The sequence below is a fragment of the Nelumbo nucifera genome, chromosome 8, assembly GCF_055504915.1.
Source record: "Nelumbo nucifera cultivar China Antique chromosome 8, China Antique-T2T, whole genome shotgun sequence".
Taxonomy (NCBI): domain Eukaryota; kingdom Viridiplantae; phylum Streptophyta; class Magnoliopsida; order Proteales; family Nelumbonaceae; genus Nelumbo; species Nelumbo nucifera.
Window position 1 is genome coordinate 7,855,276 of NC_142656.1, and position 23,164 is coordinate 7,878,439.

General features: G+C 38.0%; 1 protein-coding gene across 3 annotated transcripts; it reads left to right on the forward strand.

Annotated features, from left to right (window-relative positions):
• Positions 1-331: 331 nt before the first annotated feature.
• Positions 332-22,902, forward strand: LOC104592050 (lysM domain receptor-like kinase 3). 3 transcript variants are annotated; one of them, XM_088893448.1, is made up of 13 exons: positions 341-709; positions 837-1,430; positions 4,777-4,854; positions 5,710-6,009; positions 6,790-6,873; positions 13,119-13,264; positions 13,367-13,456; positions 13,570-13,675; positions 19,617-19,768; positions 19,844-19,941; positions 20,035-20,182; positions 21,876-21,983; positions 22,430-22,902. In XM_088893448.1, exons 2-13 carry the CDS (start codon positions 842-844, stop codon positions 22,592-22,594), a joined length of 2,064 nt encoding a protein of 687 aa, XP_088749574.1. In that variant the 5' UTR covers positions 341-709; positions 837-841; the 3' UTR covers positions 22,595-22,902. The 3 variants fall into 3 exon arrangements, with proteins under 3 accessions (XP_088749575.1, XP_088749574.1, XP_010249495.1); XM_010251193.3 differs by lacking the exon at positions 6,790-6,873 and having other exon boundaries at positions 345-709; XM_088893449.1 differs by lacking the exon at positions 22,430-22,902 and having other exon boundaries at positions 332-1,430; positions 20,112-20,182.
• Positions 22,903-23,164: the final 262 nt, after the last annotated feature.

Genomic DNA, 23,164 nt, shown 5'->3' on the forward strand with positions numbered 1-23,164 from the left:
CATATGCCCAAAACCTAGAAATTTCCTCCTTTCACTCATACAGTCAGATAGTTTTCCAGATGACGCAAATGCCCCTTCACGTTTGTTTCACTATAGCTTTCAAAATACAAAATTACAAATCAGATGATGGATGACTGGTAGACTGAGGCTATTTTGGTCATTTTCAAAGGCTAGAAACAAAGTTTAAAGGGTATTGTGGGATTTGTTGGGCATTCTGGTAGTAATTGGTTAAAAGGAGGGGCGTTTAGTTAGTTGATTGACCCGAAAAATCTCCCGGAGTTTCTATTTCTTCCTCATTTTACCCCTTTCCAACTCGTCGCTTTCTCAATTTTACTCTCTCTACTGCCTCTCCAGTTGGCGTTGGGGGGTGTTGAAGGTCTGAATGAATGAAAGGAAATGCCGAGTTTACAGTCCCACCCTCTCTGTCCTTCAAACACCCCTAGTACTTGGTACTTCTTACCCTCTCTCTCTCTCTCTCTCTCCATTCACTAGTCGTGGTCTCTTTTTTTCAATACTTCTCTAGATTTAGCGGAACCTTCTTCACTTCTCCACTATCCAAAACTTCCTTGTCTTCCAGGCTTCAACTCTGAAACCTTCCTTCTGTACTCGAGTTTTACTTACTTTTTGCGAACAACTCTATTTTTCAGGCTATTTCGCTTCCAACATCGTCTAGTTCTAGCCTTGACTTCACTAAAGCTGCCAGCTTTGAGTACGGTCTCATTACTGCTCTGTGTTTACTTCTCGCGATTTCTTCCATTTTTTATCTTCAAACTTCTGTTCCGGTTCTGCTTACTTGTGCGATTTTTGGTTTGAGATTCCGTTTTTTATTGAATCAGCTCAAATGAAGCTCGTACAGACCTCTTTCTCGATTCTAGTCTTTCTTCTGAACCTGCACTGTGCCTTTTCGTATCCTACGCCGTTGAATTGCTCGGATACCACCCGCCTCTGCACTTCATTTCTCGCCTTCAAGCCAAATCAGAACCAAACTCTACCCATCATACAGAGCATGTTTGATGTTCTTCCAGAAGATGTGACGGTCGAGGGGAACAATCGCGATTATCTATTCATTAAGAAGAACTGTTCTTGTGCTGCTCCGGCTAAGAAGTACATGACCAACACGACTTTTACGGTGAGGGAGGATAACGGATCGGTCTATGACCTGGTTATGGAGGCGTACGGCGGGATTGCATTTTTACCCAATTCCACGCGCAGAGCTCGCGCTGGTGCGGTAGTTTCCTTGCACCTCCTCTGTGGCTGCTCGAGCGGGTTGTGGAATTATTTGATGAGCTATGTCATGCAAGACGGGGACACGATCGAGTCGTTAGCTAGCAGGTTTGGTGTGAGCATGGACAATATTGAGATGGTCAATGGAATTTCCAATCCTGATAATGTTTCTGTTGGGGCCCTTTATTATATTCCGCTGAACTCAGGTGAGGCTTTTCCCTACATCTGGTTCTTCTTTCGTCTGAAATTTGCAATTCCTCTGGACTTAGGTGGCGTTTGGCGACATTCCATCGGAAGGTGTATGGTGCTCTGGGAACAAACAAGCAACTATTTCTTTTGTTCCTAGGAAACATTAGAGACTTTCCAAATGAACGTTGTCAAGCGTCGCCTGTACTGCACAATCTTCAGCAGAGTTTACTATGGTGCAATTGTTGAAAAAACGTCACCATGTTGCTCTTGGTCTACAGCACACTTTGCCCAACCTAATAAACTTGCAAATTCCGAACCCATTTAGTAAATAGGGGTAATTATGCCGTTTTGCCTTTCAGCGTGAAATCAAGTTTGGAAATTTATGGCCTACATAGATTAAATTTAACTGCTGACCAGGCAAAAATTTTCCCGGATAGTACAAACTACAAAGCACACATAATTTTTGCACAAACCCAAATTGCAGCTTCCTTTTATGAAACCATACATGCCATGCTTGGAAAAACTTGGGACTCTTTGGTATCTGGGGATTGGTAAGCGTTCCTAGAGCAATGGAGCTTGGACGGGATTCTCTTGAGTTGTGCATATACCATTTTATTTCCAGGAACCAACATGCTATTTTTTTCTTTTCATCAGGAGGTTATGTTAAGAAATGCATTAAGTATCTGGATTTCCTACATTCTGGCTCTGAAAGTTTCCTGAGTTTTTTTCTAGAAACACAATTTTGATTGTTACCTTGTCTTTCTTCTCTGGTGACGGTCCAAAATGTCAGCAATGACCGGTATTATGTAATGTCCAGAACAATAGGATATCCACATTCTTACAATTTCTGCATTGTCACCATGTTAAAATACAAGGATTTATTGTTCCTTTTTCTTCATCAGCAATAAAAACATATATCATATCGTCATCAGAATTGGAAATGAAAGAAACCAGAAAATGGAAGTGTTTACCAACTTAAGATGGAGGAATCATTTTTTTAGATGTTGATGGACTAGGCAAAGAAGTACATGGACAGAAAAGGTCTGAACAGATTCAAGGGGACTGTAGAAAATGTTGTCATTGAAAAGAAGCTTTGGTTGCTTCTTACATCCTAGTTTAAGTTGACAAGGTTTATTATGAGATGTCACTTCTAATAAATGTTGGTTTCATTAGAGATAGATAAAGAGTATATCGACATATAGGTGCAGCAGCATGAAGAAGAAAATAAAGAAAAAAGAAAGAAAGATAAAAAGGAACTCAGAAGAATTAAGGGCATGTAAGAGGAGTACATTAGAAAGGTTGAGTCTTATTTGTCAAAGAAATTCAAGCACATACCCATATATTTAGGATACAGAACTGAGATATCAAGAAGAATATCGGTCACTAGCGATGACTGCCAGTGCAATGGGATTTGGAAGCTTTGTCTTAGTATGTTGGAAAGTTAATATGATATGGTTGAAGGAAATAGGCATAGGCATTTTAACTCTTAGGGTATATTAGGCCTGAGATTTTTCTTATTGCCTGGATCATTTAATTTCCAAACCGGTATATGTAGCTCTATGTTCAGTTTTCCACTTGGATTGAAAATCCATATGCATTGACAATATTTTTGATTACTGAAAAATACAATAGGTTCAAAATGGAACAATGGGCCTTCCTAATCATTATCTGTTTGTTCCCATTCCCAAATATTTTTAGTTCAGTGCCAACCAAGAATCTCCAAGGAATTCTAAAAGTTCTTATACGTTCATTCCAACCTTCAACCCCCATTCTAGGTTCATTGATATTGAATCAATTGAATATGTGTATTAACACTTTTTCCATGTCTGGTAGGCCCTACACGTCAGAACTCGATTTTTCATATATAAATACAACTATACTCTCTTGTAAAGGATTCCCCATATTAACAATGAATGGTTGCTCTTAGAGTGTCCATATAGGGGTTAGATAACCTTACTACTAGGGAGTCAACATGAAGAATTATAATCTGATAATTGATTAGGTGAATACCTTGTTCTTATCAATTTGACTTGATTTCTTTTTCTTTCTTTCTGAAGTAACTTTCATCTATAATGGTGCGAACTGTTATGAGTAATTTTTGAGACGACCAATAATGCAGCATGACTTATCAGGGGATACCCTTGAATGCCTCTTTGGAGATATCCGGTAATGGAAATTGTGCAAATGCATATAGGAAACACAATTTGAAGTTTCATGTTGATGGGATGGGTTTTCTGTTGAGTGGTAAAGGTTTAGTATTTATCGGTTAACCAAAGAGGATTTTGATGCTCAGTGATACAGTGATGCTTTTTTGATTGGAGAAATGCAAGTCTATTTTTCTTACATGGAAGCAACAACGGACTGACTAATAGGTGTTATAAAGTAGTGGAGAGGTAGTGCAAATGCTATTATGATGCACAGTTAAATGCTTCATCTCATTGACGAATTTTCTAGGAACCTAAGTTGTGTTTATGGTACAAGCACAGGATGGGCCAGGCCATAATAGACAAAGCACTTAGGTCATATTTTTAGTCTTCCATTATGGTGGAATTTAGGGGATTTTGGTTTCCAGACTTTATATTTGATTCAACCCAAATAACATTTCATCATTTTTCAATGTATAGTTTATTTTTTTACAGTTGACTTCATATCTTTATTTATATATCCTTATCCTGTATATGGGATTTCTATCATTTATCTTTAATTCTTTATTTTTGTTGAATTACTTCTTACTTAGTAGGGGGCAGGGAAGGTGTTTAATTAAAAAGATACCTAGATTGCCATGCCAGCGAGACTCAACAGAAGTACTTTTTATACTCTGCTCGCCCACAGTAGGGTAGCAGTTATTCTCCATTATATTTTGCAACTTCTCCTTAGGCTAGATCTTGAACATTGGCACCATTATGTCTTCTTTTTTCTGTTTTAAAGAGGATATTTCACTCCCCATGTGGATTCTCTTAACAAATTCAAATATGCTAAAGGAAATTCTATTTCCCTACAGAATCTTGAAGCCTTGAAGGCTTGATATGCCTATAGTTGTTAAAACACCTTAAAATGCATGATAGTATATTGGTGGGGAAAATGTAAAATAACCTCAAAGGAGATCTCACCCTTGGAGTGAGAAAGGAGGATAAAAATCTAAAATAAAGGAGCATGTATATGCAGCTTATTGTTTAAGTAGTAGTGTACTACATGTTGTGGATATTTAGTACTACAAGGAAATTTCTAATTATTTCATTGTCTAATTGGAACAATTGGATGTCATGCCAACAGTATCCCTTTAGTATGCAAGTATTCTGTATGCATAAATTCTCATCTACAATGTATGTGCCTTATCTTAAAATGTATTATTTTTGTTGGTAGTTCCTGGTGATCCTTATCCACTAGAGAAGGAGATTTCTCCCACCCCAGCTCCTGCACCATCTGTTTACACTTTTGCAGGTATGATGCTTTATATTTTAGTTCATTGTTTTCAGACATTCTCTTGAAAACGGTGGCTGTAAATATTTTTGTCAAGTTATTAAACAATATAAAGCAATTCCTTATAGTATGATTATTTGAGAAGTCAGACAAACTGGTCTTGCAATTGGGTTCTGACAATCAGGAATTATCCATAGCAAAAACTTGTAAACAGATGTAGTAGAAAAACTAAACAAATGTTTCTTCAGAAGCCTTTTTACAAGCACACTTTGCACAAGAGACATGGCTGTCTTGTTTTCTTCTTTTTTACATTCAAGGTCTTTCCATTCCTCTAATGTAATGTAAAAGAAGCCTTCTCATTCCTCTTTCCAAGATTTATATATATATATTGGTAAGAGGAATGAGAAGGCTAATCAACGGGGCCCCGTGCGGCGCTCGACTGTGTTGAGAAAGCCTACAAAACAAAGCAACAAGCAACAAAGGCAACAACAACGGCACACAAATTAGTCAAAAGGTTCTTTGTATTGCATAAAATGGTGGCAAGCACAAGCACATGTAGAGGGTACCTATTACCTCATGCTTAACCTTTACATGTTCTTAGTTCACTCGACTACCTACCTCCCCTCAAAGAGTAAGTTAAGCTTTTGGGGGAGTGACAGAAGGAAACATCAAAATGGTGAAAAATCATACTACATAATTATAACATTGCCATATATATATATACATATAGATCTTCCCAATTAAGAATCAACTTTGATTCCAAAATGGTTCCAGGAGTTAAAAAGATGTTTTGCCATATTTACAATTCTGTTTTAATTTATGCTATGGTGCCTCAGTTTTATTATTAAGATTGATTTATTTGCACCTGTTTTGCAGGAAATAAGGTGAACCATAAGGCTCATTTGCCATATGGGTGGATTATAGGGAGCTTAGCAGTTGGCACTATTCTGATATTTGTGTTTATATATGTCTGGGTGTCACTGAAGTCATCAATATTCTCTGCACCTGGCCCAGCTAATCATGCAAAAGATCCTGATGGAAAGGTCTCTCATAAGTTCCATATTCTTCGAAAAACAAGTTTCTGTTGTGCTTCAGGGAGGTCCACCTGCTGTGAATCAGGGAACCAGAGGCCAACTAATGGTGAAGTTAACAATCGCCAAATGAATATTCCTAAAGGTTTTACACTCTGGACCAAAATGTATAGCTGTAAAATTATTGAAATTATTGTTTCTTACCTTTCCTCAAATTGTAGCCATATACATGTTTTCTTTTGTTCTGAAGGTTCTAAAATTGCTCGGCTTTGTTTCATTATTTACTTCATACTATCTCCTAAATTCAAAATTGTGTTAGTTGTTGACATTTTCATAGCAGTATGAATGAATGCTATTTAAATGTTCATGCACTCTGTAAACTGGCTGACAGCTCTACTTTAATGGCCCTAAAATGAGTAGTAACTGCAAAAGCATGAAGTTATTGAAATTGACGCTATCTATATGAGTGATATCGGACTTTCAATGAAATGGAGTTGAAAAATCTTGTTCTAACAATTGATTCTTGCAATTAACAAGATAATAATAAGAATATTAAGAGCAAATACTGGCTTCATGCACATTAATGGGATGCAGGGTAAGCAAACACACTTTTGTGAGGTTCTTTGGTGGGGAGAGAGTCCTTTGTGTCAGCAATCCCTGAAATTGTATTCATTGTTCTAATTTAGAGTTCTTGTTTATTGGAAATGTCGTCCTTTTCCAAACTTTGTCTTGGGACTTTAATTCCGGGAGAGATCTTAGAGGACATGGAAGTGTTAAGGTTATCAATCTGTTAGACTGTTTCAATTATATCTTCCATGAACCTGTTGATAGGCTCTAAAGGTCGGTTAGCTGACCCTCTTGGACACTAATTTTCATATATAATATTCCTTTCCTCAGCAGTTTTTTCTTGGGACTTTGGTTGTAGGATTGGTTTTAGAGGCCATGGAAGCGTTAAGGTTATCAATCTGCGGGAGTGCCTTAATGATATTTTCCTTAAACCTGTTAATAGGTATCCTCAATGCACTAAACATCCTTGATGCTGTAGACTCAATACCTGTTTATACATAACATTAATATTTATATTGCCATATTAATTTAGTCTATTAAAATACAGCTATACACCAGTAAACAAAATTCAATGCCAATACTATGTTTTAACATATGTTAATGTCACTAGAAAAAAACAAATAAATTGAAGTTTCCTTGCCATACTGGTGACTGTGGGATGCATGGTCTTTTATTACATAGGTAAAGCACTGACATTTTGTAAATAACTTGTAATTGACAATTTAAATTGTAAAGAAATGAGTAACTCCCATTAAATTAGGGTACCTTTGCAGGCAAAGTTTGTGGACATGTTTTAGCTCAACCATGTCCCCTATTAGACCTGAGAACCCCTGTTTGCTGACCTCAGAGCTCTACCTACCCTCTCTGGACCCTAAATTGCTGATAGAGCACCGGAGCATCCATGAATTCTTGATCTTACTTTACCTGGATGGTTCCCAACACCTTAGTATGTGCTGCATAGATTTGCCAACTTTAACTACAGTCTCCATGTGCACCCTTTGAATTCTTCCTTTGTTAGGACTCATCATGTAAATCTAATGGCTACATGGTCAATAGCTGTACCTATTTCTTCTAATCTTTGAAAATTCTTGCATTCTTTAATACCAAACACATCAAAAAATAGTTCCCTGGTCAACCCATGATGTCATCAGTTGAAAACAGCCCTCTTGAAGTATAGAACTGCTTGAGATTAGATGCAAAACCAGAAAACAAACAAGAGAAGATTAAGAAAATGAGAGAAAGAGAGTTGGCGCCAATGAGAGTTAGAGAGTGAGAGGTTCGAACTAAACCTCCTTCTAACACTCTAAAACATTTTTTAAGTTAATCTTTGAATTATTACAGAGAGGCCCTTGGGTGGGCAAGAAATTACAAAAACAGAGTATATAAGAGTATGGACCAAAAATAAGGCCCATTACAGAGGAAAACATAAACATAACATAGAATGACAGCCTATGGGCCATTCGGCCCATTTCCTCTACACTCCCCCTCAAGCTGAGCATAGATGTTAATCATGCCCAGCTTGCTAGTGTCATGTTGAAGCCTTGCCTTGGAAATACCCTTGGTGAGGAAATCTGCCAATTGTCCTTCAGAAGTAATGAATGGAAGACACACTTCACCGGAAGAGACTCTTTCTCGAATAAAGTGTCTATCAACCTCAATATGTTTGGTTCTATCATGTTGTACTGAGTTGTGAGTAATGTTGATGGTAGCCTGATTATCACAGTACAACATCATGGGTTTGTCATGATCAATCCCAAGTTCTTCCATTAAGGACCTTAGCCACAACAATTCAGAGACTCCATGTGCCATGGCTCTATACTCTGCTTCTACGGAGGATCGGGCCACAACTGATTGTTTCTTACTCCTCCAAGAGACAACATTACCAGCCACCAGACTACAATACCCTGAAGTAGATCTTCTATCATCAATATTTCCAGCCCAATCAGCATCAGTATAGGCTTCAAGTTTCAGATGACTATGCTTGGTAAATAGAATTCCTTTTCCTAGAGAGCCTTTCAGATAGCACAAAATTCGTTCTGCTGCTGCCATATGAGTATTTCTAGGAGCATGCATGAACTGGCTAATACAACTGACAGCATACTCAATATCTGGTCGAGTCATGCACAGGTACAGGAGCTTCGATGAATAACCCCCATGTCAGAGAGATACAAGGATAAACTCTTCTCAAAATACTCTTTTGCATTGTCAGATCTGAAAACCTTAATTCTGGTATCAAATTGAGTTAAAACAAGCTCATGAAATTGCCTCACAAGTCTTGAGACTTCTTCGCGGAATTTCATTAGGTATATCCAAGTGAATCTAGAAAAGTCATCAATAAACAGGATGAAATATCTGTAGCCCCTCATAAAAGATAAGTGGTAAGGCCCCCACACATCAGAGTGCACAATATGAAACGGAAAAGAAGATCTTTTATTGCTCACAGGGTAATTGTTTCTACAATGCTTTGACAACTGACATGACTCACAATTGAGACTTGACACATTGACTCCCTTAAACAATTTGGGAAGTAAATGACTTAAAGCAGAAAAAGGTAAATGACTCAACATAATTCGACTGACAGACTCTGAAGAAGTAGAACCAAAGGCAGCATTCTTGGGATGATCAAAGCATTGGCCAGGAGTGTCGAGCAAGTATATTCCATTCGCTTCATGGCCACTCCCAATCACCTTCCGAGACTCCAGGTCCTGAAACACACAGTGAGAAGGGAAAAAGGTTACACAACAATTCAATGACTTGGTCAAGCTACTTACAGATAATAAATTGGTATTTAATTTAGGTACATGAAGAGTGGAAGATAAGAGTAAGGAGTCTGTAGCCTTGACAGTTCCCTTGCTAGAAATAGAGGCAAGAGAACCATCAACTAAGGTGATTTTGTCTCGACCAAGAAGCAAATCATACGAAACAAACAGAGTGGAAAGGTTGGTCATGTGATCAGAAGCACTTGAATCTATGATCCAAGGGGTCTTAGGATTACCTGAGGTGGATGCATGGTTAGCAGAAGCTCTTATACCTGAGTGAGCAAATGCGGTGGTGCCTGAATTTCCAGAAGGGTTGGATGATGAAGTTACACCTTCAAGATGGTTGATCATCTTTCCAAACTTCTCATACTCAGCTTTCATGGCTGCCAACTATGCACAGGCAGACTCAACTTCAGTATCTGTACCCATGGCTGCATTTGCACTCCCTGTCTTTCTACTATCATTTTTCTTCTGGAACCGAACAGGGACAAGACTGGGATGCAATTTCCAACACTTGTCCTTGGTGTGTTTCGGCTTCTTGCAATATTCACAGACCATCTCCTTCTTTCTCGTGCCACTGGGAGTCCCTATAACCCCTTTGGGTTTAACCCCCATATTTGCAAAATGATCATTGATGCCAACTCCTTGAACCTGTACTTGTCTTCTACTCTCTTCACTGCTGACCAAAGCATATGCTTGCGACAATGAAACACTTTCCTTGGACAAAATGTTTTGTTTTGTGATATCATATTCAGGATTCAGCCCAGTTAGAAACTCAAAGACCCTATTCTTTTCAACTAATTTCCTGTATGTTTCAGCATCATTGGGGTTATCCCATGTTACAGCCTCTATCAGATCAATCTCTTGCCATAAAGATTTCAGGGTTGAGAAGTATGCCACAAGGGATTTCTCCCCCTGTCTTAGATTCTTCACATCACTCATCAGTTTATAGGCTTTGGCAACATTCAATTTCTGGGAGTAGGTTTCTGCAACACTACCCCAGATTTCCTTAGCCAAGTTCATCCAAAGATAGTGTTGACTAATCTGTGGCTGCATTGAATTCACAAGCCACTCAATCACTGTGTAGTTCTCTTGCATCCATCTCTCATAAGATGAATCGTTCTCTGGGGGATCTTTCTTGCTCCCAGAAACAAACCCCCATTTTCCTCTGCTACAAATATGGATTTTCACTGATTATGGCCATGCCAAGTAGTTGGTCCCATCAAGTTTAACTGTAATTACAGCCAACATAGAATCGGTTGGGGTTCCCAAAGTCTGTCCATATTCAGCAGCACTCTTGCTTTCAAGGTCTGAGAAGTCCATCATGAAAAGGTTCCAATTAGGGTTTTAATAAGTTTCTCAAAGTGCAGGGATTCTTGATGAACTTGGTTTGAGCTGAATCGGCAACACCACACAGCTCACAAAATTAGTTCAGTCTTGACAACCGTGACAGCCAAGCTCGGTGGCAGCTCTTTCTAGAAGAAGAAATACTATTTCAGCCTTCAAGGGGCAACCAACAGACCTCCAAACACAAAGTATTCTAGGTCCCCAACAACCGTTGTCCCAAAGAGAAGAAATAACAGTCCACAGTCCTTAAGAGACCTTTTAACAAACACTCTGTGTGCAGTAGTTAATACCCTACTGATAACTAGTAGAAACCACTTCAATAGTATTTCATATAGGTCCAAGAAAAGGCTGGGCTGAATTAGAGACTAATACCACTGAGTCCAAACCAGTTTCAGCAACTTGACAGTCCAACAACAACCGAACTGCTCCCCAAAATAACCCAGAAATCTTTGAGTTGAATTAGTCCAGCAACAGCCGAACAGTAGGGCAGAATGGAGAGGGGTTTCGAGTACTTTAACAACCCTCCCAAGCAAAGAAAATAACTCAGCAATAACTGCGGTAACTTACAGTATGTGAATCTCTGATTTGAGCGTCAAATCAGGCCGAACACCTTTCTCTTTGATTCTTCCTGGTCACCGAACTATTCTCCAAGTGGGTAGAGACTTGGGCACCCTCCAATGACCTCCAAGAACCAGGCGAATGACTTTAAACTTCCAGCCCTAGAACATCCTCATGCAGTCGGCTGGACTAGAACCACATGAGGGTCACACCAAGCTTTGGCCTGCTCTGATACCAAGTTGAAAACAGCCCTCTTGAAGTATAGAACTGCTTGAGATTAGATGCAAAACCAGAAAACAAACAAGAGAAGATTAAGAAGATGAGAGAGAGAGAGAGTTGGCACCAATGAGAGTTAGAGAGTGAGAGGTTCGAACTAAACCTCCCTCTAACACTCTAAAACATTTTATTAAGTTAATCTTTGAATTATTACAGAGAGGCCCTTGGGTGGGCAAGAAATTACAAAAACAGAGTATATAAGAGTATGGGCCCAGAATAAGGCCCATTACAGAGGAAAACATAAACATAACATAGAATGACAGCCTATGGGCCATTCGGCCCATCTCCTCTACATCATCATATAAATTAAAATAATGCAAAAAAATAGTTGACCCATTGAGCAGGTCATATGGGCCATGTTTTAATGATCAGGTTGATGATTCATTTACCAAATCAGCAGTTTCTTGTAATATATTTGGATTCACCAAAACCAATTTTGTGACTGGGTAATTGGAGGCCAATGGTGGGTTGAAAATACTGGCACAAATGCATTTTTACTGTAGTTTCCTTGTTCTTGTTAATGACAAGAGTATACAAAATGTCACCTATAAACATCATTGAGAACTAAATAAGGGTATATAGTGGTTCCATATGGCTTTGGAGAAAGGAAAGTTCAGAAATAGATGGGTTCCCTGAAACAAAATAAGTAGAATTTGAGCAGAAATATTTGGGGAAGGGTTCTAAACATATTTGTTTGTGGGTTGTTTTCCAGATTCAGTTGAAGCTTTCTTGCTAAGATGATATATCAATGACCTGAGTAGGCAAGGAAAAACTGTGTGGGAAGTAGCTCCTTTGGCTGTTTTCTGGGCTATTTGGAATTAGAGGAATACTCACATTTTTAAAAATAAGAGTGAAGAGGAAGAAATGGTGGCCAGGAAGATAGAAGGAATGCTATACTCTTGGTTAAGGGTTCACAAAGTTTTCAGAGGAAAACCATATAGTTCCTTTTTTTTTTTTTGTAAAGGAGAGTCTTTTGTATAAACAGGGAGCTATAGGTTGCAAGGTTTTTTTTTCCAGGGCTGTGTTTGGTAAGAGTGCAAAAAGTAAATGCACTGACATGAATGCAAATTTGTTCAAATAGAAGGATACAAACCTGGTTCAGTTTTGCATTGTCTTGTTTGGTTGTGATAGGTGCAAATATGAATCTCCAGACTGGAACCAACCTATTTTATATTGACCAAGTTTGAGTGCAAAGTTTGCTCTGGTTCTGCATTTGCTTTCTTACCAAATGCAGTCTAACATACAGTTCCCTGGTGTACATGACTGCTGATTTACCTATACATCTGTTTATGATCTAATTACATACATTAGTTTCTTCAAAAGAAAATTGTTTTTGCATATTGATGCTTGACAAACCCAGCTTCTTCACACATCTTGATATTATGTTGGGAGATATACTATGATATTATATTAATTCATAAACCAAAAGCTTCCATTTTTTACCTCATCAAATATAAAGGTTAGAGTAAAATCTAAATAAAATAAAAATTCAATTAGTGACATCTCTTCAAGTTATTGTTCCCTTCTAAGCCTTTGCCTCTTTAGATAATCATCTATGCCCCAGCATTGGCTACCATTAGCATAGATCTATTGGCATGTTGCTTTAAAAGTTCTTCATTCTTTTAAAGATTTTATGTTCCCCTTTTATAGATACATGTATCAACCTTTTTTCCCCTTCTTGTCTTTCTGTTTCCGTCTTGTATCCTTATGGGTCTTAACCCTAGTCTTCGCATCTTATTTTTTGCAGTCGTGGGGCCTGATGTATTTGACATGGATAAACCTGTTGTTTTCGCATATGAAGAAATTCTTTCTTCAACTGATAGTTTCTCTGATTCAAATCTACTTGGACATGGAACATATGGTTCTGTGTATTATGGAGTTTTGCGGGAACAGGTTTGCATCATTTTGTGCTTTAAATTGGTCAGTACATTTTTCTAATTATGTTAAGTGATATGCATTATCTATCAACTAATGGTTAAAATTTGGATTCTTTAGGAGGTTGCAATCAAAAGAATGACTGCTACAAAAACCAAAGAATTCACAGCAGAGATGAAAGTTTTATGCAAGGTTCATCACGCAAATTTGGTAAACCCCCCTGTACCATGAATTAGAATTCATTTCTCTCAATTCTAAAGCTTATCTCTCACCACTTTTGACATTTTAAAGCTTTGACTCTTGGTTTGATTAATTTTGTCAAGGTAGAATTGATTGGCTTTGCGGCTAGTGATGATGAGCTATTCCTTATTTATGAATATGCACAAAAGGGTTCTCTTAGAAGTCATCTACATGATCCTCAAAACAAGGGTGAGAATTTTTATTTGGCGATGCAAAATATTTATATGGTAATAGTAATACCTGTAGCAATAATATTTTGTGCACTTATTCTAAGAGTTGTTCGCTCTTTCTAAAATCTACTTTGATGTTTTTCTTTTAGTAAAATAATGTGATAATAGACATTTGATAAAAAAAATGTTTTCTCATGCTTAGATATTATAATTTGCCTCCAATTGAGACCCCTTTATGGACGTGTTTTCACCTAATGTATGGCAGCCTCTTGTATGCCGGTGCTGCTTATTATCAAGTTATACCAATGAGTTTAACTGATGTTAATATTGTAAACAAATGAAATCTTCTGTGATCCTATAGAGAGAAGTCTATCTATTGGTACTAGATTACACCATTGGATGAATATTTGAATCCTATAATTATTCTGTGTTCTATTCTAAGTATTCTTTTAAGGAAGTATTTTCTCTGTTTCTATAGATTTCAGTTAAGCATGTTTATGTTCTAAGAATATCTTTTACCATTTTGAACAAAGAAAAGAAAAATGAAGAAAATAAATTGTACCACATTATTTTTCTCTTCTGTTGTCTTTAGTTAATACAAATTCCCATTTTAAGACCATTTTTTACTTCTTTGAAGTAGAAAATATATACTAGAGTCTTGAAGCCGAATAGAAGGCACAAGGTGAAAAAATCTGGGATTTGGTTTGTGAATCCTTTGAGGAGCTGATAAGGAGGGAGGCAGCAGATGGAAATTTGAGGAAGATTTGAATCTACAGGAGGCTAGCTAGAGAAAAGGGAAAGAAAGAGATGAGGGTGAGGGAATGGGGAAGCAACCGATGAATCAAGTGGCAGAAGAAATGGGTCTGAAACTGAAAGAAGTGGAGAGTGTTATAGTGTATGCTAAAAAGAAGGGGAAGAAGGAAAAAGATTGTCCAAGAAAGAGGAAGCTATTGGAGGTAGAAAGATTAAAATCAGATGTTGCAGTAGACTTAGAGTTCAATGCTTGGGGGAAAGAAGGAAAGGGTTCAAGTAAGGGATGGTTGTTTCCAGGGTGGAACTTTAAGTGATTCAATGAAGATATTGAGTTGGAATGTAAGAGGGTTGGGTAGTGCTAGGAAAAGGAGGATAATAAAGGATATGATTAGAAAGGAAAAACCGGATATAGTTTTGCTTCAAGAAACAAAAGTGGCAGATTGGGATAGGAAATGGGTGAGAAGTGTGTGGTTCTCTAGAGGTTTAGGATGGTCTTTTATGCCTTCATGTGGGGCTTCAGGAGGTATAGTGACAATGTGGAGGAAAGAGGTAGTGGAGCCAATGGAAGAGCTAATAGGTTGGTTTTCGGTCCTTTGAAATTTAAGAGTGTGGGAGAAGAATTTACCTGGGTGATGATGAACATTTATGGTCCGAATAGATATGGAGAGAGAGGCAAAATGTGGGAAAAGCTCTTTGATATAAGGGGTTTGTGGGAGGGTCCGTGGTGTTTAGGTGGGGACTTTAATGTAATCAGGTTTACAAATGAGACCAATAATCCCAATCAAGTGATCACAATCAGCATAAGGAGATTCAATGAATTTATTAATGAGTGTGAACTTTTAGAAATCCCCCTCCAATAATCTGCCTTCACTTGGTCCAACCTACAATCCCCCCCGAGGTGCTCTAAGCTGGATAGGATCATCTTTACTTCAGATTGGAGAGAACATTGGTTAGGGCTGTCAACTAGGGCCTTGCTAAGAGTCACTTTAGATCATTGGTCAATAAGAATTGGAACTAAGAACTTTTTGAGTGGAGATAAACCTTTCAGATTTGAAAATATGTGGCTAACACATCCAGACTTTATAAAGAGTGGTGAAGTGAAGAAGTGGTGGGAACCCTTGGGATGGATGTCAAATTCCATAGGAAAATTCAGAGGCTAAAAGTGAAGAATTGAAGAAATTAAAGAGTGCAGGAGAAGAAATTAAGTGTCATCTCCCAAATTGAACTCTTGGATGAAAAAGGACATTGTTCTCTCTCAAAGGAAGAAAGGAACTTAAGATGGACCCTGAAGAAGGAGTTGGAAGAAATAGTGCTTAGGGAAGAGATTTGTTGGAGGTAGAAATCAAGGCATCAATGGATTAAGGAAGGGGATGGCAATACTAAATTTTTTCATGCAATCGCTAATGGAAGGAGGGGAAAGAACTTTGTGGAAAAGTTAGAGATCAATGGTGAAGTTGTGGATAATCAAGAGGAGATTGCCAATGTTTTAATGAATCATTTCCGGGCAGTCTACAAAAGACAGGGTGATGTGAGGATTAGAGTGACCTAGATTACCCTGAGGTGGAAAATTTACTGGAAAAGGATTTTGACTTGGAAGAAATAAAGGGAGTTGTGTTTTCAATGGATAGATCTAAAGTACCTGGACTTGATGGTTTCACTATGGCTTTCTTTCAGGATTGTTGGGATATCATCAAGTTAGAGGTGGAGTTTGCGGATGTTCACTTTATAAGTCTAGGGATCAACTCCACTTTCCTGGCCTTGATACCTAAAAAGGGAAATGCTATCCAATCGAAAGACTTTAGGGCCATCAGCCTAGTGACTAGCATTTATAAAATTATGGCCAAAGTGTTGTCGTTAAGGTTAAAACTAGCCCTTTCTAATTTAATATGCCAATCACAAGGGACTCATTCAAGGAAGACAAATTATAGATCAAATTTTGATAGCAAATGAATGTGTATGACATGGTTGATTGGCTTTTTTTTGTTGGAGTCCTTGAGGAACTTTGGGTTTGGAGAGTAATGGTGTGGTTGGATCGAGGCTTGTTTAAAACTTGCCATTTTTCAGTTTTAGTTAACGGAGTGGTTAGAGACTTCTTTCCAACCTCTAGAGGGTTGAGAGAAGGGGATCCCCTTTCTCCTTTCCTTTTCACTCTGGTAGCTGACGTGTTTAGTAGGTTCATTTTTGAGAGCTGATGGTTTGGACATGTTTAGAGGATGGAGGGTAGGAAGAGAGGGTATTGTGGTAACACACTTGCAATTTACAGATGATACAATCATTTTTTGTGAGACTGGAGATCCCTTAAAGGCTAGGAACTTGAAACGAGTAATAATGTTGTTTGAATGCATGTCGAAGTTGAAGGTCAATTTCGAAAAGAGTTGTGTAGTGGGAGTAAATTTGGAGATGGAGGAGTTGAGTGAGGTAGCAGAGTCCTTAGGTTGCCTTACCTCTAGCTAGCCTTTGAAGTACTTGGGTATGTCTTTAGGAGAGAGTCCAAGAGAAGGAAGATTTTGGAATTCGATTGTAGAAAAATGCACAAAGAAGCTGGTAGTTTGGAAGAGAAACTACATTTCCCTCGAGGGTCGTATCACTTTAATAAGAACTACTCATGTGAACTTGCCAACTTACCTTCTCTCGGTCTTTAGAATGCCACAAAAGGTGATTTTGAAGGTAGAGAAAGTCATGAGGGATTTCTTGTGGGAGTCAGGGGAAGGGAGGAAGGATCATGTGGTTAGGTGGGAAATAGTGTGTAGGAGGAAGGAGCAGGGGGTTTGGGATTAGGCAATCTAAGGAAGAAAAATACAGCCTTGCTAGGCAAATGGCTATGGAGGTGACCTCTAGAAAGGGAAAGACTTTGACATAAAGTTGTAAGGGGTGTGCATGGTGTTGCAGGCAATGGTTGGGATGCTGGTGTATCTCAGCAGGCTACACTGAAATCTCCATGGAAGGCTATTCATAGTATTCTTCCTGTCTTCTTGAATTTGATCAGGTATGACGCTTGTACTAGAGATAAGGTTTTGTTTTGGGAGGATGTTTGGATTGGTGACTTCACCCTCAATGACCTCTTTCCCTCCTTGTATTCCATCTCGTGTTTTAAAAACGAGCCAATTCAAAGGTTTGTGTCCTCCTTTTCTTCTAGCATAAATTGGAACCTAGGTTTTAGAAGAGATTTGAGAGATTTTGAGCTTGACTAGGTTGCTTTGCTCCTTAAAACTATTCATCCTGTTTGTTTGGACCCTTCTTTTCCAGATACCCATATTTGGAAGCCTTTGCCCTCAGGATCCTTTTCTTGTGCTTCTTTCTTTACTTCCTTGTGCTCCTCTCTGCTACCTCAACCTTTTCATAACAAGGAAGTTTGGTCCAAACCTGTCCCTCCAAAAGTGGGAGCCCTTTGTTTAGAGGTGTAAGTCAGGTCGTGCCACCGTGGCCCGACACAGACCGGCCTGGCATGATCATGTGGGCTGTGATGGGCCTGGGGTTTTAGGTCTACGAGCCAGGCCGAGCCGGCATGGCCCGCGTTATGGCCCATATATATTATTTTTATATTTTATATATATTTATATTTACATATATAATATATTTATATATTTTATATATATATATAATATTATATAAATTATAATTAAATAATAATATAGTATATAATATAAATAAAATAAACAATTGTTTTCAATTTTATTATACTAATTTATTTAATTATTGCATATATAAGCAATTGTATGCATCAAAATTCATATAAAATTAAAATTTTAAGTTTTTTTCAATTTTTTAATTAAATAGCTTTGGCCTGGTCTACAGCCTGGGCCGGCCCGCGGCACAGCATCGGCCTGCACGGGCTTGCTCCGTGGACCGTGTCGGGCCAACCCCCAAGTTATCCTAAGGGAGGGCTGCATGGCCCGTTTTACACCTCTACCTTTGTTGGGAAGTCTCCCTTGGAAAAATCAACACTTGGGATGTTTTGCAAAAAAGAAGACCTAGTCTTTGTATCTCTCTCTCCTAACTGGTGTACCCTATGCAAAGCAAATGAAGAAAGTTGCTACCATATACTAATCACTTACGCTTTTGTTGTAGGCCTTTGAGAAAACTTTTTTGATCTTTTTGGTTGCAGGTGGACAGAACTGGAGCAGATTTGCAATCTTTTTGACCCTACAACTTTCAGGTGGCCAAAGAGAAGAGGAAGAGTTTTGTGGAGGTGTGCTAGAGCTGCTTTGGTGTGGACTGTGTGGGAGGAACAAAATTCTAGAGTCTTTAATGACAAGGAGAGGGATCAGACATGTGTGTTAGAAAGTATTTTATGTAGGGCCATAAGCTGGGTAAAATCCTTGGACATGTTCTCATCCTACTCTTTTGATGATATAAGTAGGAACTGGGAACAACTAGCCAAAAGTTCTGCAGTCAGAAGCAAGTATTTGGTGGATTGGAAGCCTCCTGATGTAGGCTTCATTAAATCAAAATTTGATGGCAGTAGTTTGGGCAACCCGGGGCCATCTGGAATAGGGGGAGTCTTTAGAAATGCTGAGAGCCAGATTGTAGCTCTATTTTCTGGTCCTATAGGGATGGGAGATTCAGTTAATGCAGAACTCCAAGCTGTAATACAAGGAGCAGAAATTGCAAAAAAGTTGGCAGTGGAGCATTTAATGATTGAAGGTGACTCCAAATTGGTTATTAGATGGCTAAAAGAACTGGAGATGGCAGCCTGGCCTTATAGAGGGGCTTTGAGAAGATAAGTGGCTAACATCAAATATCTCAGTCAGTTCAATGGGAAAGAAGATCGGCAAATGGGCTGGCAGATTTCCTAGCCAAACAAGTAGTACATAGGAATCAGCTCTTTTGGGCTCAATTGTAAGCTTTATGATGTAGTTTAGAGGCTGCACCTCACGCCTACTTGTGGGGAGTTGTATGATGTATACTGTGTTTTTATTCTAATTAATAAAATTATCATTATCTATCAAAAAAAAATACTAGTCTTTCTGTTTATAGGTGTCAGTTATACAAGTTTCTGGCTTGAGAAAATTTTACACTTCAGAATATGCCTTTTTGCAATATGTGGAATACAACATTACATTCTATTTAATTATTTATGTAACCTCGAGCAGATTAAAAAAATAGCAAATTGCAAGGTGAGAAATTGAGTCTAGCTATGCTTGTTGAGAGAACACTGTATATACAAATTTGGTTCTTACATTTTCAGACAACTGATGGATCTTCAGGTCATACATCCATATCTTGGATCATGAGGGTTCAGATAGCACTAGATGCTGCTAGAGGTTTAGAATACATCCATGAGCACACCAAAACACATTATGTCCACCGTGATATCAAGACGAGCAATATACTACTTGATAGCGCCTTCAGGGCAAAGGTTTTGACCACTTTATGCTCAATTGACTCCAACTCCTATTGTTCTTTTTTTATTGACTCCATCTTTTATGTGTAGATTTCGGATTTTGGACTAGCAAAGCTTGTTGGGAAAACTGGTGAAGGAGAGGCTTCTGCAACAAGAGTTGTAGGAACTTTTGGTTATCTGGCTCCAGAGTAAGCAAAACAGCTGTTGGCGGGTAACTTAGATTTACAATAAGTTCTTCTAGAACCAAGTTTATATTCACTGATCTTGTGGTGGTTCAACAGATATTTGAGTGATGGCCTAGCAACAACCAAAAGTGATGTTTATGCATTTGGTGTTGTTCTTTTTGAGCTAATATCAGGAAGGGAGGCAATTACAAAAACTGAAGGCGTGGTGATGAAAAATGCTGAAAGACGCGCATTGGCATCTATTGTAAGTCTTGTTGCCACTTGTAATGAAATGGCTTGTAAATTTACTGTGGATATAACTTTATGTTCAACAGCTTATTGTTGCCCGAGTTTGAATTTTCAAAATCAATCATCAGTCTGATCACAGATTCTACAAATCACTTTTGGCTTTGATTCAATGTATATGGATATGGTTATCTGTGAACTGTTTACTAGTGCTTCAGATTATTTCAAGGTATCTTCATCCCAAATTGGAGTTCACTTTTCATATCTTTTATGCCTATGGTCAAAATTCAAGTAGTTTTCTTCCTACTGTATCTATCTCCACAACCACTCACCACTCAAAGGAATTAACACCCTTGTTACGCATTGTTTTCTTCATCCTTTTTTAAATGTATGTAGAAAAGTCTGTTTTCATAGGGCATGATGATTGAAAGAACATTATGCTTTGTTTATTCTCTTCCTTGCAACAAGCTAGTTACTGCAACTGAAATTCTTAACAACGAGAGTTTAAGAGAAGGCCTTATCAATTACCCACAAAGAGGAGAAAGTTATTGTGGCATCACACTAGAGTAGCTATTCTCTGGAGTATCTAGAATAAATGGAAAGAAAGGACCTTAAGCCACAAGAACAGGATGTCAATACCCTTATTAATCTCATGATGGCAAGGGTAGCACATTGGGTCATGACCAAAGATGAATTCAAGGTTGTTTCTGTGGATTCCATTAAGAGATTTGGCAACAGTTTGGATATGCACCAACAAGGAAGAAAGATTTCGTAAATTTGACAAGACCAAAAATGGGAAGATTAATTCTAAATTTTGATTGATGCAACTATGAATCCTGGACTGTTCAGAAATTGGAGGTGATACCAGAAACAAGACCAGAACCATCTTACTAAGTTATATAACTCCATTGGGTGAAGCTAACTCACTGATAGCTTAAATACTAGCTTTCTTGCAATGGCATAAATTGGATCACTTATCAGGTTGGACATAACTAACTATTAGGATACCGCCAGGTTATGATAGGCTGGCTGTCCTCAAAAGATGACGGATCCTGGACTATTTGAGACTTGATAAGGGAACCTAGGGTGGTGAACTCATATGAATTGTTTGTTCAATTTGGTTCCATGATATGCCAAAGCACGACGGGTTCCCTTGCAAGGGCAAGGATCTAATAGTCCATAAGGGATTTGTAATTCATATTACAATATGTTGTTGAAGCAAATATATTGAAATGGGGTCATCTCTTAGCTTTTGTTTATTTGTTTTCATCCTAAAAAATTTGGAATGAAGGGCATTTTATTTAATCAGTTAATGAAATCCAAATGTTGGAGTTGGTGATAGAAAGGCTTAGCAAAAATGATCATGATGCAAACTTTCCTGGGCATGCAGATTGACAGATTTCTTAAGCTAAAATGTTGACCAATCAGATTAACTGCATGGCACTCATGATAAAGTTGATTTTAACCATATTGAAAATTAACTAAAATTTTCCAAATTGTGCTGTACTGTTATATGAAAGATTCTGAATTTCTATATAAATGACTTCCATTTGCAATAAATGCTTAGGCTTGTTATGTATTTCTAAGGTCTCTAAATTGCAGTTACTTAGACCTCATTTTCTTCACACTGCAATCCATTGATAATAAGAATGTTCTGTTACACGGTGCATGTACTTTGTATTGCCTCTTCTGAACTCTGGTGTCTTTTGCAGATGTTAGCAGCTCTTAGAAACTCTCCCAACTCAATGAGCATGTCAAGCTTGAAGGATTGCATTGATCCTAATTTGATGGATTTGTATCCACATGATTGTGTATACAAGGTAAAATGAATAGAACGAATTCCCATCTGACCTAATTCTTTTTTTTTTCTCTTCATGTCAACTGACAATACATCGCTTTGTTACATGTACAATAAAAGTTATAATCTTGACACATAAAAGATGAAGAATTGACAACAGCCTTGTCCACTAAGTAGTGGGAAGTGGGAAAATAAGAAATTACAAGAATTTGAGTATAACCCATTTTTGTAGACTAAAATATGGAATCCAGCTTCTCTTTTCTTAATCATACTGTCAAAGATACCATACATGATGCCTCACGGTCCAAAAGACACAAAACCAGGATTAACCCATATGCAAATAAAATAAGCTTAGTGATACTGTGATAATTTCAGAATAAGGAAGCACTTCTATATCTGTAAAAGCAAAGGAATTATAATGAACTTATGTACCTCTTATTTTACTTTGTTTTGTATCTGTTTGAGCAGATGGCCATGCTGGCCAAGCAATGTGTGGATGAGGATCCCATTTTACGACCAGATATGAAACAAGTGGTGATTTCCCTATCACAGATCCTCCTATCCTCGGTGGAGTGGGAAGCAACACTTGCTGGAAACAGCCAAGTTTTTAGTGGGCTGGTTCAAGGAAGATAGGTTATGGATCAGTTTCTTTTCCAACCCAGTACTATGACGACATTTTTCCTACGTCAACTTTTTCCTCTTTCCTTTGTTGTGTGTATAGTGTAGCACAGGAGATCCACCACTTGAGTGATCAAATATGTATGTTCGTCATCCAACCTTTCTGCAATTTTCTTTTCTGATATTGAAATCTTGTATTCTTTTATATATATGGTTTTTGTTCAAAAATTTTGATGTAACTTAAGGATGTGCTGATATCCTTAAGTTAATTCAATCTATTTTGAGTAGATGATATCCAGTAGCATTGGGATCATTTTTTTGTCCTTTTTTTTCCCAAGATCCTTGTGGAATATAATGCAAATTGAGGAGTGGCATCGGAACAGGTTACTCTAAAAGAATGTCAGACCAAGCATACGTGCACCCTATGAGCATGAGTGATGTAATTTTACATGTGGCTCAAATGCAACCCATGGTAGTAGATCTGTATTACACCTTAAGCTCGGTTTGTTTGAAATGCAATTTCATTTGTACTAGTACAGAATTACAGATCAGAAAAATGTAAATTCTGGTTCTGTTTTGCCTCAG